A 19,504-nucleotide genomic window follows, 5' to 3' on the forward strand; every position below is an offset into this window, starting at 1 on the left:
AAATGGTTGATGAGTAGAAGAATTGACTAAGGTTGATGTGTAGAATAGTGGTAAATTCTACAGAACCTTGGAGCTCCTTCAAGGGAGGGATAAACATGAGCCATGCCTGGGAGACAGTTTGTATATTTTGAGAAGATTGGATGGTTACTGTGGTTAGCTTGGCATGTGGCCAGGGACAGCAGAAAATAAGGATGAGTTCAGCTAAAAGTAATAGAATGCCTAATTTATAGTGGCTTGTATCGTCATTTCTCATTTTGACATCCTTAACAACATTGCCAGGGAGCCCGTTATTAATGTAGATTATCAGGCTCCACTTCAGCCCTGCAAAATCAACATTCCCATTGTAAGGAGATTTCCAAGCGATTCATAGGCCCATTAAACTCTGGTCTAGAAAACAGAGATACTTAGATATCTCACAGAATAAGGATAGGAATGCAAGCAGTTCCAGAGTGGCTGGATCTAAATCACCAATAACAGGCTTTTGTCTCATTCCACTTTGCAATCCCTAGCATGTTGACTTTGGCCTTTTGTTGTGTGGCCTCAGGATTCCAAGATGGCTGCTGTGGCTCCTCGCACCAGTGCATTCTAGGTAGGAGAGGAGGGGCAGACGTCTTCTAATATCTCATTGGCCAGATGTGGGTCACATGTTGACTTTTTTTTCTCTTTTAACCTTTCCTATGGTACTGAACATGTTGACTTTTAGATGACTCACTTGGGAAGATAAAAGGATTAACATTACTAATTTATACATTTATTCATTCAGTAAAAAAAAAAAAAATTGCCTACTATGTGCCAACTCATGAGCATTCCATGGGGCTACAGCTGAGATCAAAGGTCTACGTCTATTGTCTGAACAAAATTAGGGTTATTTTAGTGAAGAGGAAATGGGGGAATCATTATTAGGTAGAATTAATATCAGTCACAGGTAGGTTGAGGCCAGATTTGGAAGGGTCTTGGAAGTCATGTCAAGAATGGACGGAGACCAGTGAGGATACCTTTGAGGTGATTCAAGTTAGAGATGATGAGGACCGGCCTAGGATAATAGTGGCTGCGATGGAGGAAGGGATGCTTTGAAGGTCGGCTCTGAGGCGGAAGTGCCTACTTAGTGATACTGTATGTGGGCGATGAAGAGGCGGGGTGATTCACTGAAACTCTGATGGGATCCCTCACTCAGCTGTCTCAGAACAGCTGACATGAAAAAAAAAATCTGTGTATCATATGACTCTTAGCAGTGGATTTTTTTTTTTTTTTGAAACAGTCTTTTTTTTTTTTTGAGACGGAGTCTCTCTCTGTCATCCAGGCTGGAGTGCAGTGGCGTGATCCGATCTTGGCTCACTTAGCAGTGGATTTTTTTAAAACCTATGTATTTAACACATACATAATCAGGTGATACAAAGCTCTGTAATCTAGATTTTCCACCTAATGTGTCATGTACCGATTTCTGTCAGTACATGTAGAACTATCTCATCTTTCTTTAACTCACTTTTTATTTTTATTTGAAAAATGTTGTAAAACACAAGTTAAAAACCATGTATAATCTAATAAATTTAAGAAACTATAAAAAGTAAAAAAAGAAATCACCCCTTCATTTTACTTCTGGAGCATGTATCTCTCCCAGTTTTTTTCCAAAGGTAGCGCAGACTTAATGAGAGATTCCCATGAACTGCACATACATACCTCTCTATGTGTATACAGTTGTCCCTCAGTGTATGTGGGGATGAGGGCATTGGTTTTACCACCCCTGTGGATACCAAAATCCATGGATGCTCAAACCCCCGATATAAAATGACATAGTATTTGCCTGTAACCTGTGCCCACCCTCCTATATACTTTAAATCATCTCTAGATTACTTATACTACTCAATACAGTGTAAATGCTACATACATAGTGTTATACTGTTTTGTTCAGGGAATAGTTATAAGAAAAAATGTCTGTACATGTTCAGTACAGACACAACCATCCTTTGTTTTTTCCAAATATTTACAATCCACGGTTGGTTGAATCCACAGATGCAAAACCCATGGGTAAAGAGGGTCAACTGTATATAAATTACAATGTGTTACAATGTGCAGTTTCCACTGTGACTCTTTTTTACAAAAATTTCTGCCCTTTGTTATGAGCACCTGTGGTCCAAGAATAAGCAGTGTTTAAGAGAGCTTTACCTCAAAGTTTACACTTTTCATTTTTCTCTTATGCATATAGATTATAATACATATTGTCAGGGCTGGCCGTGGTGTCTCACGCCTGTAATTCCAGCACTTTGGGAGGCTAAGGTGGGAGGATTGCTTGAGTCTAGGAGTTTGAGACCAGCCTGGGCAACATAGTGAGACCTTGTCTCTATTTAAAAAATAAAAAATAAATATCTTCCCCCAAAATACATATAATCTGCTTCAAATAAACTTTTTTTTTTTTTTGAAACAACGTCTCTGTCACTCAGGCTGGAGTACGGTGTCGTGATCTAGGCTTACTGCAACCTCTGCCTCCCAGGTTCAAGCCATCCTCCCACCTCAGCCTTCTGAGTAGCTGGAATGACAACCGGCTAATTTTTGTATTTTTTGTAGAGATGGGAGCGGGGGTTCTCCCTGTGTTGCCCAGGCTGGTCTCGAACTCCTGGACTTCAAGCGATCACCCATCTCAGCCTCCCAAAGTGTTGAGACTACAGGCATGAGCCGCCACACCCGGCTTAATGAACTTCTAATACACTATGCCATTTAAAAATTTGTTTCATTCGTTGTCTGACTCTCTTTTCACTAGGATGTAAGTTTCCCGAGGGCAGGGGTTTTGGTTTGTTTTGCTCACAGATGTATTGCCACAGACTAGACAGTACCTGGCCCCCAGTAGGTGCTCAATACATATTGAATGTGAAGTGAATAAACTTCCAGCAGACTATCCTCATTGTGCTTTAACACATTTAAAATGACCAAATGGCTTTTCCCTGTACTTCCATTCTGTGTCTTTTCCCCTTGACCTCATGTGATATGCTCAGGGACGCCAACTAATGTTAGTATTAATTTAAGAAAAGTGGAGTGTAGCCGGGCACAGTGGCTCACACCTGTAATCCCAGCACTTTGGGAGACCGAGATGGGCAGATCACTTGAGGTCAGGAGTTCAAGACCAGCCTGGCCAACACAGTGAAACCCCATGTCTACTAAAAATTAGCCAGGTGTGGTGGAGCACACCTGTAGTCCCAGTTACTTGGGAGGCTGAGGCACGAGAATCACTTGAACCCAGGAGGTGGAAGATGAAGTGAGCAGAGATCGCGCCCCCGCACTCCAGCCTGGGCAACAGAGCAAGACTCCGTCTCAAAAGAAAAAAAAAAAAGAAGGGAGTGTAGAAATGAATTTCCCCCAAAGAAGCCACTGATGCATGCCACAGTGAAACGTAAAGGATTACTCCTATCCGGTCTTTGGGATTATCTGCACCATGGCCTCCCTCCCCTTACAGGAAGGATCAAGCTGACCACATAAACATTTAGACTCCCTACGTGAGATGGGAGAACATAAGCCCCTCATGAGTTTGTATAATACTCATGGCCACAGTTACACAATGTGGCAGACATATCTCTTCCTTTCCAAAAGAAGGAAAGAGACAAATGTATGATACCTGATATTACACATGTTTTCATTCTTCACAATCATTAAAGTAATAAATAACACTACTTTTTAGAGACAAGGAATTTATCTGTTGACAGGAATATGTATTGCTGGGCACAGTGGCTCATGCCTGTAATCCTAACACTTTGGAAGCCAAGGCAGGAGGATATCTTGAGCCCAGGAGTTCAAGACCAGCCTGAGCAACACAGCAGGACCCCTCTCTACAAAACATAAAAAGATTACCTGGGCATGGGGGTGCGTGCCTGTAGTCCTAGGTACTCAGGAGGCTGAGGCAGGAGGATTGCCTGAGCCTAAGAGTTCGAGGCTACAGTGAGCTATGATCACAGCCTCAGCAACAGAGCAAGGTCCTATCTCTTAAAATAATAAAAATAAAAACAAATAAATAAATAATATAGAAAGAGAAGAGAGTTGAGATTCCAAAACAGTCTTTCTGACTCCAAACTCCATTTTTATCCTACACCACTTTTTCATAAAAGTTCAGAACAGATTGTTTGATGTTTTTCTTATTGCTCATTATTACTTTTTAAAAGGTCAATTCTGACATGTGATTTACATTTCCTGACAAACTACATATCATTTTCCTCCCTCCCTCCTGTCTTTCCTTCCTTTTATTCTTCCATTTATAATGCAACAGATGATAGTTTTTCATGGTGTCCTGTAGGTAGTGTATTTTATTTTAAAATACCAGATAAAATTATCAGCAGCCACTTGTGGAAAGCTTCACTGGAAAATATTACTTCAACCATACTTATATGTTTTTTAAAATGCTATTTTTGTTGATCTCTGCTTAGAACAACAGAAACACAGATGGCTACAGTTACTGGATTTGCTGCCAGTTTTTAATGCCCCTTTTCTCATATACATTTATGGCGACCAAGTTTACTTTCAAAAACATATGCTAAGAATAGTAACAAATTTTTCAGATTTGAAGTTGTCTAGGAAAAAAGTATGCTTCACATTAAGAAAGAGTCTGTAAGATCAACAAAGCAGATTCATCTCCTAGAAAACCCATTCTCTGAGCAGGCCATTTTCATCTCTAACCAATAAACACCAGATTCCTTAGCTTGGCAATCAAGAACCTTGACCATATCTGGTCCCAGATGATTCTTCATATTTTTTATTTTTGTTCCAAGATGGTGTACTCTATTTTCCAGCAAAATGGGACAGTTAATTTTTCCTCGTAGCCATGCTTTCCTCTGTTTTGTTCATTGTTGTTTCTTTTGCCTGGGGAGATTTCCTCTTCTTTTACTTAAGCATTCCGTCTCTCCTAGCTCCTTCTCTTACTTAAGCATTCCATCTCTCCTAGCTCAAATGCCACCTCCTCCAGAAAGTGTTCCTGGATTAGATTTGCTTTCACACCTCTAGACCTCCTTTATTTGTCCCTTCTTTAGGACACATATATGACATCTTTTACTTTAATTATTTCTGCCCCAATTCAGAGTACCATTAGAAGGCTGTTAATAAAAAATGAATGTGTCGGAACAGTTGAAAGAAGTTGTTTAATAATAATTCCTGCTAATGGTATAATGAGACAGGATTACAGACAGGTGGCCTGCAAACTTTATTGTAAAAGTTGCCTACCATAGTGTTTGAAGAAAAACAGTTCAACTGGAATGCCTGCAGATTGGCACACACACTCTACCCCACCAGTCTCCCTGTTCCCCATTGTCTTCCACTGGCACATCATATATTTACATTCCCTCACTGACTCTGGGTGGCACTTGAATTTACAAGCTCCATATAGAGGTTACATCAATCAGTTGATATACCAGGTCCAAGTCATGGCTCTGTCACTTTCTAGCTAGCTGTGTCAGGTTAAGAGCAAGACTTCTAATGATACCTTTGAATGGCCCTTTGTATTTGAGGTGGCCTTATGCAGATAAACAGGCACAGTTGACCCTTGAACAATGTGAGGGTTAGGGGCGCCAATCACCTGCATAGTCGAAAATCCACCTATAACCTTTGACTCCCAAAAAGCTTAACCGATAGTCTTCCGTTGACCTCACCAATAACACAGTCGACTAACATATATTTTGTATGTTTTATGCACTATATCCTGTATTCTCACAATAAAGTAAGCTGAAGAAAATGTTATTAAGAAAAATCATAAGGAAGAGAACACATTTCATTATTCATTAAGTAGAAATAGATCATCATAAAGGTCTTCACCCTCATTGTCTTCACGTTGAATAGGCTGAGGAGGAGGAGGAAGAGGAGGGGTTGGTCTTGCTGTCTCAGAGGTGGCAGCCGCAGAAGAAAATCTGAGAACAAGTGGATCCATGCGACTCAATCCTGTATGGTTCAAGACTCAACTGTATATTTTTGCATATGGGCTCAAATACGTATGCACATATGTCACTGGGTCAAAGATTCATAGAATGAATTAGACAACAAGAATATTTATCATTGAATTGAAATGGCTCACTGCAAAACTGCCCTCAACTTATCTCTAGGCCTTAGAAACAGAAGTGACCCTTTGCTGCTGTGAATCAATAGCCTGGACTAGATTGGGGTTGGGTTGGCAAAGGTATATAGTCATTGCCATAGTCCAGTATTCCTGCCCAAGCAAGCACCATTAGTAGTCACGTTGCTCAGAGAGGGCCTCTCGGCTCTCCCCACCACTGCATGCTGGATTGTCTGCCACCAGTAGATCAGAGTTGGCAAAAGGGATAACTTGGGATGAAACATTTGAGCATTTTGCAGTTTAGAGAAACTTCAGGGGTGCTGCTTTAGTAAAAAATGGAAGACTTGCATTTATTAAAGGTTAGTAAGAAGTGAAATAATGTATGCAAAAGTACATTATAAATTAGAAAATGCAATAACGGCAGAAACTATTTATTTATTGGTTGCTCTGCCCTTTACCTAAGTGGTTTTTGATCATTTAACAATGTGTAAGAGTTGGGTTTTACCTCCATTTTATGGATGTGGAAATAGGGCTTGGATGTTAGCTAACTTGCCCAAATCTTACAGCTAACAGAAAGTGGTACTCCTGAGATTCCTACCCAGGTTTGTCTGACCTCAGGCCTGTGCTCTTTATATGAGTTAATGCTAACTCTCAGATGATGTGCTAGGCACAAAAATTAGATATTACACCAATTTCCACTATAGTTAACATTCTATCTAAATATAAAGTGGGACCACGGTCTTAGATGAATGTGGCTGTTGAGAGCAGCAATAATCCAGAATGGCTACTCTGATCTATGTTGATAAGGAAATTGGAGAACCAGGCACCCGTGTGGCTGCTAAGGATGTGCTGAAGCTGGAGTCTAGACCTTCAATCAAAGCATTAGATGGGATATCTCAAGTTTTAACACCACGTTTTGGCAAAACATACGATGCTCCATCAGCCTTACCTAAAGCTACCAGAAAGGCTTTGGGCACTGTCAACAGAGCTACAGAAAAGTCAGTAAAGACCAATGGACCCAGAAAACAAAAACAGCCAAGCTTTTCTGCCAAAAAGATGACCGAGAAGACTGTTAAAACAAAAAGCTCTGTTCCTGCCTCAGATGACGCCTATCCAGAAACAGAAAAATTCTTTCCCTTCAATCTTCTAGACTTTGAGAGTTTTGACCTGCCTGAAGAGCACCAGATTGCACACCTCCCCTTGAGTGGAGTGCCTCTCATGATCCTTGATGAGGAGGGAGAGCTTGAAAAGCTGTTTCAGCTGGGACCCCCTTCACCTGTGAGAATGCCCTCTCCACCATGGGAATGCAATCTGTTTGCAGTCTCCTTCAAGCATTCTGTCGACCCTGGATGTTGAATTGCCAGCTGTTTGCTATGACATAGATATTTAAATTTCTTAGTGCTTTGGAGTTTGTGTGTATTTGTATTAATAAAGCATTATTTGTTTAACAACATAATAAATACATAAATATAAAGTGGGTCATATTCCTCTTTATGTGCATCTGTCTCAGCTGTCCCTCGTTTCTATATTTCTTCCATACTACAGCCCCTACTCTTTGGGGATATGTCAACATGATTTACTTCTGTAGAGAAACAGGAGACAGGAAATAGCAAAGGATAAAGGAGAAAAGGCCAGGGCCAGGCCAAGAACTTCCTACATCTTTTCTTCCCAGCCTAGTGTGAACCAGATGAAAGCCTTAAGGAGGCCCTAGCAGCAAAGGGAGATAATTAAAAGAATTGAGAATTTTGTGGAATGCTAAAAAAAATAGGGAACATATTTGCAGCTAGGACTAACACTGATTATCTTAAAATGTCTATATGGCTAAACAATATTCATGAAATCCCATATCTTATTCTGCTAATGTCTTACAACTTAAAGCACTTTTATGTCCATGCCATGAATTCTGTACAAAGCTTTGATAGAGTCACAGATGTCTGGTGTCAAACCAGATCACCTGAGAGGCTTCAGGGGTTCCTCTCTGGTTCCTGAATTCCAAGACTTAGTGAGTTTCCTAGGCCAGGAGCTGCTATTCATTATACATGTTAGTGGTTTTGCTCTTTCTACTGAAAGCGGGTGGTGGTTATGTCTCTGAACATGTTATTCCACAAAAAGCCAACTGGATGTGGCTATTTAAGAACCATCAAAGGCCATGACAGGCCAAAGTTTCCAAATCCCTCTTCAATCAAAGGATGCTGTCAGAACTGACCTCCAAAAAAGATGCAAGCTCTCAGTCCTAGGCTGTCATACTGGTCCTTAGAGAAGAGTTACAATTTTGTGATCTGCCCCACTCCATTTTGATTTTTGCTTCCATGCTATTTTAAAACTGGAGAAGGTTTAAGTTTAAAAATTCAAGACAAATCATAAAATATTTGAGAATTTACTTGTACATTGCCTGTCTTCCCAAATAAACTGTGGGCCCCATGAGGGCAGGGACCATCTCTGTTTTGTTCACTATGGTGTCCAAGTACTTCCCCCATATCTTGGAGCTGATTCTGTGGTGGGCTGCTCCAAGTAATCTTTATCTTGGGCCAGTAGCCACGCAGGTCAAGGATAAGTTTCCATTAGGTGTGGGCATAAGCTCCTACCCAGCCATTGTCCTCTTCACCAGAAGAACTAAATTTCATCTGTAAAGGAAGACATCACATTCTGTAAATGATAGGGCCTCATTCTCCTGTAAGATTCACATTTCTGCATTTTGGATTCAAGAACCATAGGTGTATCCCATGGCAAGACAGGAAGTATTACTGGAGTCAGACTCCCTGGGTCTTAACCCTGCTTCCTCTGTTTAATGGATATGCAACCTTGGGCAAGCTGGTAACATCTAAAATTTTACTCTTATAGCTGTTGATAGAGACACTAAACGTTTAAATTTCTAAATGTTTACTGCCATATTTATGTATGGTTATTAGCATAGTAAAGATCTAAATGATATCAGAGTAGAAACTCAATAAATATTTGTTGGATGGATGAATAATTAACCTTTCAGACTTCAGTTTCATCACCTGTAAATAAAGAGGTTTAGCTATATGGTATCTTTGCAGTTCTAATATCCTGTGGACTTAGTTATGTTAGTAGTTATGATATTTTTTATTCTTAGTAATTTTTTCGGGATTACTATAAGGATATAAGAAGTCAAATTCTAAACTGAAATAAGTCAAGGGAATTGAATAAAAACTTGGATAAAAAGAAAGTGTTTTAAAAATCACCCTAAGTCCAATGATCAGCTGGCCTTTGATTTAAAGTGTGTCTGTGGTCAGCCCACGGAAATAGTATACAGCTTCTCTGAAGCTCTTTAACATCTTCATTACAGTCAGTTTAAGTACTTCTTTGGCAATAAACATCAACTTTTTTTCAGATGTCTCTTTGCATATGATGGCCTTGGCATGAGACATGAAACCATTAAGAAAATACAAGCCAGGTCCTCTGCTACAGTCCATAAAAATCATTTAGTTGAAGCTATGCATATTTACTTATTAGCTTACACTCATTTTTAAACTGACTCACAAAAAGTACAGTATTAGGCCCTTCTTGCATCGCTATAAAGAAATACCTGAGACTGGGTAATTTATAAAGAAAAGAGGTTTAATTGGCTCACAGTTCTGCAGGCTGTACAGGAGGCATGGCAGTGGCATCTGCTCAGCTTCTGGGGAGGCCTCACAAAGCTTCCAGTCATGGCGGAAGGCCAAGGGGGGAGCAGGCCTCTCACATGGCAGAGCAAGAGCAAGAAAGAGTTGAGGTGGGGGGTGAGGGAGGGGGGAGGTCCAGGTGGGCAGACCACTTGAGGCCAGGAGTTCGAAACCAGCCTGGCCAACATGGTAAAACCCCATCTCTACTAAAAATACAAAAATTAGCCGGGCATGGTGGCACATGCCTGTAACCCCAGCTACTCACTGAGGAGGCTGAGGCACGAGAATCGCTTCAGCCCAGGAGGTGAAGGTTGCAGTGAGCCGAGATCACGCCACTGCACTCCAGCTTGGGTGACACAGTGAGATTCCGTGTCAAAAAAATACCCATTTATGTACTTACGTACAAAATATCTGAAACTGCTAAGACTGGGTAGTAATTACATGGGTGTCTCTTATATTATGCTATTTAAATGTTTTAAAAACATTTAATAATTTTTAAGATCCTAAGAAACAAGAATACTGTAATAAAAAAATCCAATATCGGACTCTACTCCCTTGTAGATTAGGAATGATATCCCTGCTCTTTTTCCCCCCAATGGCTCATTTGTACTTGGCATTTGGTGCCTGCTTAAAACACCAGGGTGACTACAGGGTCCCTGATGTTGGTTAGGGGCCCTCTCTGTAAGCTTTCATAGCACCGTCTCTTTTCCTTCTCACTGCATTTGTCACCCAGTTGTGCCATTTCCTGTTTCCTTGCTGTATGGGCCTGCTGGACCATAAGACGTTCCTGCAGGGGCAGGTGGCTTGCTTACTATAGCATCCCTGAGGACTGGAATGCAATAGATATTGAGTGGCTGAATGAATTACTGCAATGGTGACTGCAATGGCTTAAGTTCAGTGCTCTGCACACACATGGGCCAGGGTTGGATATGCGAAATTACCACTTGATGAAATTAGTTAAAGCAGCATTTGTTGGCACAGAGAGGCCGTGTGCCCCTTTCTTGGAGTCCCCTAGGCTTCAGTGCATGCACCACAGTCTCACAGTTGGAAAGGAGGGTTGGGGCGCTGTACTTCATGTAAGGTGATTCTAAACCTTGTGCTAGATCCACTGACACATCCAACTCGAGACTCAGGATCCAACGGGACACTCAGGTTCCCATTAGGCTGTGGCGAGGACCAAGCCCCCTGCCACTGATTTTCCTAGGCACTGAGAGGTCAGGGTTTTCCTGTCCACTAGCCTGACCAGTTTTTCACAGAAAGGACCAATGTGCCTGCCTTCCCCAGATCCGGCAGCGCAGCTCCTGCTTTGTCCTGGGTTCAGATGGAGTTTGGCCTGTTGGTCCCAGCGTAGCCTGGATGGGGACAAGGGGCAGCCTACTGCAGGTCTCACTTTCTTATTAGCCCCCGGCCTGGCTGAACCCTTGAGAAGGGCCCTGCTGCCTCAGACCCAACAAGAATTTGCTTCCTTTCTCTCTTCCTTCCTTCCTACCTCATTCGTTCATTTGTTCTTTAGAATCTGCTGCCATTTCATGTCTATTTGTATCTCATCTAGCTAGCATCAGCTCTGTCCCCAGCCTCATGAAAAAGGCCAAGCTCCTTCCCTGACAGAGCCTGCTATTGGCAGGAAGCTGCCAGAGCATGGTGTCTGTCTAGAGAACCTCTCTTGGCCATGCCAGCTCCCTGAAATCTTAGAGCATGAAGCCCTGTGTTTGTAGCAGTTAGGACCTGCTTGGAGGGATGCTGACAGGTGGTCTACGCAGACACTGCTCCACTGTGCCTAGGTGAGGCCTTTGGTGAATTATTTTACTTTCCTGAACCTCAGTTTCCTCATCTGCAAAACAGAATAAGTAATACCTTGCAGCAGGGTTTTAACATAATTAGGGGCTGTGAAGTAAAGTGGTTAAGTTGGCAGAGTGCCTGGGCCTGATTCTGGTTTTCTCCTTTCCCACCTGAGTGCTTCAGTTTCCCCATCCAAAAATAGGTACTCATACTCTTGACCTCATGCGCTGTAAATGCTTTGAACCATGCCTGGTGCATGGTGGCTGCTGCCTGAAGGTTTGCTGGTTTTAGCAGTGTCTGGCAAATAGGAAGCACTCAATACACATTATGTTCTATTACTATTACGATTACTCTTACCATCTAGGGTTGTGAGATAGATAATATATGAAAACATCTGGCATGCAGTAAGTACTCAGCGGATATTGTTTTCATCCTTCCTGACCCTTGATCTTGGAGCAGGGGTACCTTGAAGTGGAGGGAGGTGATCCCTGCACTGAGTTGGCATTCTTTTTTATGCTTGTGTTGTCTCTGAGAACAAGAACTCTAGATATCTGGAAAAGTTCCAGGAGCATCGGGGCTCTTGTGATATTATGACCTAGAGATCGGTGAGCAGATATGTTTAGTTCTACCTTGACCCTGAGCAAAGGCTGCCAGGTGCAAACCTGTCATGGACATTTATTTATTTATTTATTTATTTATTTATTTATTTTATTTATTTATCTGAGATGGAGTCTCACTCTGTCACCAAGGCTGGAGTACAGTGGCACAATTTCAGCTCACTACAACCTCCACCTCCCAGATTCAAGCGATTCTCCTGCCTCAGCCTCCCAAGTAGCTGGTATTACAGGTGCCACCATGCCCAGCTAATTTTTGTATTTTTAGTAGAGATGGGCTTTCACCATGTTGGCCAGGCTGGTCTTGAACTCCTGACCTCAAGTGATTCACCTACTTCACCCTCTGAAAGTGCTGGGATTACAGGTGTAAGCCATTGTCCCTGGCCATGGGCATTTAATTTAGCGTATATTTCACAACATGCCTGAAGGAAGCTTGGAAGGGACCTTGGAGATTGTGGGCCTAATACCCCCAATTTACAAGGTGGAAACAGGTTCAGAGAATGTGACATGAACTGTCTGAGGTCACATAGCTGGTTGCCAGCAGGTAGAGGCTAGCAGCAAGCACCTGGACAGCCTGGGCTGCCTCACACAGAGAAAGACTCCACAAGTCCATGTGCAAATTGATTGACCCACTTTAGATGACTCCTGACCCTCATCTGAAAGCTGAATTTATCTTCACCTCACCCAGAGCAAAATTTCTGTCCTGTTTGAAAAATTCCAGGTTAGAAGAGCAATGACTCAGACATCACTACTTAGAAGCGTTTAAAAAACTGAGTGGGATCTCCACACAAATGGAAAAGAAGCTAAACTATTTCCTTCTTATATTTTCTCAGCCCTTACATCTCCTATCAAGGCCAATGGACATTTTCAATTATGTACCTTCTCTAGCTATGCATAGAGACTAAGATGCAGATGGTGGTTTATTTTATAATCTATGAGTTCCTTTGCTAAGTATACAGACACCTTTTATCTTTTTTTAATTATTATTATACTTTAAGTTCTAGGATACATGTACGAAACGTGCAGGTTTGATACATAGGGTTTGCTGCACCCATCAACTCATCATTTACATTAGCTATTTCTCCTAATGCTATCCCTCCTCCAGCCCCCTACCCCCCAACAGGCCCCGGTGTGTGATGTTCCCTGCCCTGGAGACACCTTTTATCTAAAGGTTTTCAGAGGGGCATTTGCCCAGGAATTTGGCACTTGAGTCTTATATTCTGGAAGATGAGCTTGCTCAGTGCACCTGAAGATTACACTGAGTTTTACCAGGCACATTCTTCTTGTTGAGATGCAAGTACCTGTGGCCTGGTGGACTTTTTGTAGGAATCTTAAGCTACAACAAAGGAAAAAATTCAAATTGTTTTGTGCATTTCTGCAGAGGTTTGTGGCACCATTTTTTTTCCCAGGTGCTTGCTGTGCAATTCGAATCCAAAATTCAGTGCTGAAGCACATAAATTTAGGCTTTGAAAAGAGTGAGGACATTCACAAAGAGCTTCATTTGTGTTTAAAACTTGGCAATTTTAAAGGAATTTTATTAAGATAAAAAAGAGGGCCGGGCACAGTGGCTCACATCTGTAATCCCTGCACTTTGGGAGACCGAGGCGGGTGGATCACCTGGGGTCAGGAGTTCAAGACCAGCCTGGGCAACATGGTGAAACCCCGTCTCTACTAAAAATACAAAAATTAGCTGGGCGCAGTGGCGTGTGCCTGTAATCCTAGTTACTTGGGAGGCTGAGGCAGGAGAATCGCTCGCTTGAGCCTGGGAGGCGGAGGTTGCAGTGAGCCGAGACTGCGCCATTGCACTCCAGCCTGGGTGACAGAGTGAGACTCTGTCTCAAAAAAAAAAAAAAAGATAAAAAAGAGAAATTATTTTAGAAGTGGGAAATTATCCTAAATGAAGGTAAACTAAACCACCTTATAAAAAACAGAAAATTTTGATTTACTATAGAAGAAGTGGAAAGAGGAAGTTTGGGTCAGATTTTTATTCACTAATAGATTTAATCAGGAAATAGGAGTTGATTCTTTTCAGTCTTATTTTTGAAGGAGAAATATAACTTTCAGTTTAGAAAAAAAAGTTATTTCTTGATAAAATTAGTGCTCTGTCGAGTGATGCTTCTAATGTTTCCACTATGAATTATAGCAAAATGTCTGAGTTTAAAGCTAAGAGTCTATGTTGAGTTACAGGGTGGGGTGTGGGTGTCAAAATCTTGACTCTAAATTTTTACAGTGTTTTCTTTTATGAGCTCATGACTGCTGGGTTTTTCCATGAATTTGAAACAAGCGTACAGTGTTTTGAAAAGAAGATTATTTGCTTAAACTTTATAGACTGAGCTAAAAATAGAAAAACACCGATTCTATTTTTGGAATGTCTTACAAGCTAAAAAGTAAACATGATTGCTGTTCGTATTGAACAACATACTGAGAACAGATGTTTAAATAGCAAAATGTAATAATTTAGCTGGTTTTGAAATATCACAGCATTTTAATGAATTGATTGTTAATGAAGAGATAGACCTATGTCATAAGTAAATTTCTGTTTCAGCAACTGTTACTTACAAGGAGAAAAAAAGGCATCCCCAAGCTGGTATGAACTTTACTCTCAAAGGGCTTTGTTACTATCTTCTTGTCTCCTCTGGAGTTGCAAGTTCAGGGGTTCCCTTTTACCCTGCAGTCTTCTTAGTATTTCTGGTGGGACTGCAGCCAGCTATTAATTTTGCAAGGCTTTTGGATACATTTAATGAAGGTGGCTGGGGCCGCTAAAAATGTTCTCATGAAGTCGGCTTGCTGTTATTCTGGCTAACAAGAAACTACAATGTAATGCAGAAAATCAAAACATAAAATTAGAGAGCTTGATTTAAATGTTGACATGGATATATCAAGGTAGAATGTTCTTGAGGTACCCACCTGAATTTATAAGGTACTCCTCAATAAGTCCTCACCTAATTTGTTCTTCTACTTCTCCTCTACATTTTCTTTCCTTCATGAACCAATTTATTGAGCACCGTTTGCTCTGAAGACGGTCTTCAAATACTCTGTCTTGTCACCTGAAGATTCATCTTGAATCTGGCATGATTTAAAATGTGAGTGTGGGTGTGTCCTTGAGAGAAAGTGAGCCATGTAGACAGGCAAGGAGGGATTGGAGGTGTGGGGTTGGGAGAGCGAGTGTGAGTTCCATGTGTGAGTGAGCAGGACCCAAGCCTGGGGACGAATTTCTAAACTGTTGAAAGTGTGGCGGGCAAGTGATGCTTGTGTGTACCAAGTCTCTGCCCAGCTAGTATGATAGGAATGTACCAGAGACACTTGGACGATTTGTGGCTTGGCTTATGGAGTTAAAGTAACAATTGGAGCACAGTCTTGCTGTTAGACACAGCAACTCATAAAAAGGGAGAGGAAAATATCGAGACACATCCTGCAGGCCCACCATGCTGGAGTGAATTTTGGCTCACACACAATCCCTTCTCTGATCTTAACTGTGTGTCCTGTCCTATTTTGTGTGTCTATAAACCCAGCTCTGAGCTTGAGGCCTCCAGCCCATCATTTGTTTTACTTCTACACTTAAGACATATCATTCCCACTATAATTCCAATATCAATCATTGTCGCTACTACTAATACTATTACTACCACCACTACATCTACAGCCAAAATTTACTGTGCATCTACTATAGGCCAGTGCTTTATCTGTGTTTTTGTTTGTTTGTTTGAGACAGAGTTTCGCTCTTGTCGCCCAGTCTGGAGTGCAATGGCACAATCTCGGCTCACGGCAACCTCTGCCTCCTGGGTTCAAGTGATTTTCCTGCCTCAGCCTCTGGAGTAGCTGAGATTACAGGCATCCACTACCACCATGCCTGGCTAATTTTTGTATTTTTGGTGGAGATGGGGTTTCACCACGTTGGCCAGGCCGGCCTTGAACTCTTGACCTCGGGTGATCCACTGCCTCAGCCTCCCAAAAAGTGCTGGGATTACAGGCATGAGTCACCACACCCAGCCAAAACTAGCCCTTTTAAGTGTGGGATCCATTATTACAAAGGCCCAGTGACTTAACTTACCTAAAGTCATTCAATCATCATCACACAGCGGGATTTACCAAAATCAAGATGTAATTTACATTCTATAACATTTTGGTATTTAGTAAATCCACAAATTTTGGTATTTAGTATATTAATGTAACCATCATCACCATCTAATTCCAAAACATTGTCATCACTGCAAAAAGAAACCCTGCACCCATTAGCAGTCTCTCCCTATTTTCTCCTCTCTCCAGCCCCCGGTAACTACTAGTCTATTTTCTGTCTCTATGGATTTGCCTATTCTGGATATTTCATATAAATAGAATCATACAGTATGCAGTCTTTTGTAACTGGCTTATTTCAATTGGCATAGTGCTTTCAAGGTCCATCAGTGCTGTGGCATGTGTCAGTACTTCATTACTTTTTATAGCCAAATAATATTCCATTGTGTGGATATACCATATCTTGTTGATCCATTCATCAGTTGAAGGGCAGCTGGGTTGTTTCCACTCTTGGGAGTTGTGCTGCTGTGCACATTCATGGACACATTTTTACATGGGCATATATGTTTTCAATTTATGCAGAGGGATTTTTAGTATTAGATTTTCAGGATTTGGTATTATCCTTGGCAAATATGGGTTTCTTTGGAAACAAATTTTTCTGTTTGTAAGAGATGATTGCATATCATCAAACTTACACTAACATTCCCTCTCCACTATGAAGCTCTGATTTCTGTCCTATCTCCTCCTATGCAAGGCCTGATTTCCAGAGAACGTTAATCTTCTAAGCCTTTCTCCATGCGGATCCTTCTTCCTGGAAAGCCCATTCCCTCTCCACCTTCTGTAAATGGCCTGAAACCAGCCAGGAAGCTGGGTTTTCCTTTGCTGCCTGAAGTTATTTTCCTTCCTCTGGGAACTCATCAAAGCTTCACCTGGACTTTGAGGGAAAATAACTTCAGGCTTTTGTCACTCTTTTCCCTGCCTGAGCTTCCCTGCTACCCTCTATGCCCCTTGAGGGCAGGATTCTGGTCTGACTCCATTTTGCTATTTCCTGCAAGGACTTCTGTGGCTTTCCAAAATAGGTGCTAATGAATGTTCATATTTGTGAACTGAATTCCTGATCCATTGCCAAGTGGTTCTGATTCACTTGAAACCCAGTTGAACTTCCTTGTAGAGTTTGTATTACAATGGCTCTATTTTTAACCAGGTCTTAGGGTGGGGGAGGAGCAAGCTGGCAGAGTGAGGTCATTCTTTTGCATGTGTCCCTGCCTCACTGCCCCCCCCCCAACCAAAGGGCAGCCTGCCTGGCATCACCTCCTAAACTTACAGGAGGTTTTGCCACCCTTGCTTCTTGTTCCTCCTCAAAAGAAGAAATTGGCAGAAGAGCTGGGGCAGGAGTGTCAGGGTTTGTTTTGGTGGGGATATGGTCAGGCTTAGTAGGGAAGCAACTCTTCCAGTTCCCAGACTGGCCCCCCTGCCTTTCAAGTCCTCCGTTAATGTCTCAGGAGTGCTGAGATGGTGAGACATTAAAGCATCCTTTTAAAGTTACTTAGACAACAATTTGAGATTTCTGTAGGGATACTGTATTAGTCTATTCTTACGCTGTTAATAAAGACATACCTAAGACTGGGTAATTATAAAGGAAAGCGGTTTATTGACTCACAATTCCACGTGGCTGGGGAGGCCTCAAAATCATGGTGGAAGGCAAGAAGGAGCAAGTCACATCTTACACGGCAACAGACAGGAGAAGAATTGAGAGCCGAACAAAAAGGGTTTTGCCTTATAAAACCATCAGATCTCATGAGACTCATTCACTACCATGAGAACAGGATGAGGGAAATCACCCCCATGATTCAGTTATCTCCCACTGTGTCCCTCCCACAACTCATGGGAATTATGGGAGCTACAATTCAAGATGAGATTTGGGTGGGGACACAGCCAAACCATATCAGATACTGTCATGTTTAGATCTCTGCAGTCCTATTTGGATAGCCTATTGCTTTCCACAGAGCAACTATATATATATATTTTAAAGTAAAGGATCTAAAACTGTAAGAGTGGTTCTTGATCCTGGCTGATAATCAGAATCACTTGCTAGAATATATTTCTAAGCTTTAAGTAAACCCAGAGTCAACATTATGGGTCAACACCAATAATGACCTCTCTGGCTGAATTCAGTGGGCTGACACATTTGACTTGGCTAGGTGGAGTGTTTTAATAATTGAGAATGCATTCTCTAAGATGCTGTAGTTCCTTCATTCTTTATCCTCTCACACCTTGCCCTCTTCACACATTTATATGACCTGCTTGCCCTTTGAGGTCTCTGAGAATTTGACCTTTGCTCCAAAACAGCCCAATCATCTGAGACCCTCTACTCTCTCTCTCACTTGGCCACCTTCCCATTACAGGTGACTCTGATAGACAATCAGGGCTGGAAACTATCAGTGTCTTTGAGCAATGACTATTCTGTCTGCAGAGGTTCTCAATTCTGACTGCATGAGAGAAACACCTTGGAGATGTTAAAAATTACTGATGCCTGGCTGGGTGCGGTGGTTCATGCCTGTCATCTCAGCACTTTGGGAGGCTGAGGCGGGTGGATCACCTGAGGTAGGGAGTTTGAGAGTAGCCTGACCAACATGGAGAAGCCCTGTCTCTACTAAAAATACAAAATTAGCCAGGTGTGACAGTGCATGCCTATAATCTCAACTACTCAGGAGGCTGAGGCATGAGAATCACTTGAACCCAAGAGGCGGAGGTTGTGGTTAGCTGAGATTGTGCCATTGCACTCCAGCCTGGGCAACAAAAGGGAAACGCCGTTTCAAAAAAAAAAAAAAAAAAAGATTACTGATGCCCAGTATACGTACAATCCTTTCATGGTAGCATATGCAGTTCCTTGTGGGAAGGATATATTTTTCAGATGGGTGGGAGAGTAGTATTTTACAGAAAATAGTGTATTTGAATAGGCCAGGCACAGTGGCTCATGCCTGTAATCCCAGCACTTTGGGAAGCCGAGGCGGGCGGGTCACCTGAGGTCAGGAGTTCGAGACCAGCCTCAACATGGAGAAACCCCGTCTCTACTAAAAATACAAAATTAGCCGTGCGTGGTGGTGCATGCCTGTAATCCCAGCTACTCAGGAGGCTGAGGCAGGAGAATTGTTTGAACCTGGGAGGCGGAGGTTGCAGTGAGCTGAGATCGCATCACTGCACTCCAGCCTGGGCAACAAGAGCGAAACTCCATCTCCAAAAAAAAAAAAAAAAAAGAAAATAGTGTATTTGAGTATAGGATTAGATTTTCTGATGTTAAGTTTCCCTTTGATGGAATTCCAGATTATAACAGAAAATGTCTTTGTGCAGTGTGACTGGCAAGCTACATGCTGGTAGTGAATTAAAATAAGAGCTGTCACGTATATTTCTTAAAATATTTGGTGTTAGAGCACCACACATTGCTATCAAAT

General features: G+C 41.9%; 2 protein-coding genes across 6 annotated transcripts in view; both read left to right on the forward strand.

The window, feature by feature from the left end:
* The window catches only part of TBC1D1 (TBC1 domain family member 1), a 248,435-nt gene that overhangs the window by 63,884 nt on the left and 165,047 nt on the right, over positions 1-19,504 (forward strand). The gene's annotated exons all lie outside the window — the stretch shown is intronic.
* On the forward strand, positions 4,790-7,493 carry PTTG2 (pituitary tumor-transforming 2). Its single transcript, XM_034958439.4, has one exon. It carries the CDS (start codon positions 6,800-6,802, stop codon positions 7,373-7,375), a length of 576 nt encoding a protein of 191 aa, XP_034814330.3. The 5' UTR covers positions 4,790-6,799; the 3' UTR covers positions 7,376-7,493.

Source organism: Pan paniscus, chromosome 3 (genome assembly GCF_029289425.2).
Source record: "Pan paniscus chromosome 3, NHGRI_mPanPan1-v2.0_pri, whole genome shotgun sequence".
NCBI lineage: Eukaryota > Metazoa > Chordata > Mammalia > Primates > Hominidae > Pan > Pan paniscus.

What these genes read in the sequence shown, in the direction of transcription:
- PTTG2 (XM_034958439.4), top strand. Translation starts at nt 6,800, where the DNA reads ATGGCTACTCTGATCTATGTTGATAAGGAAATTGGAGAACCAGGCACC.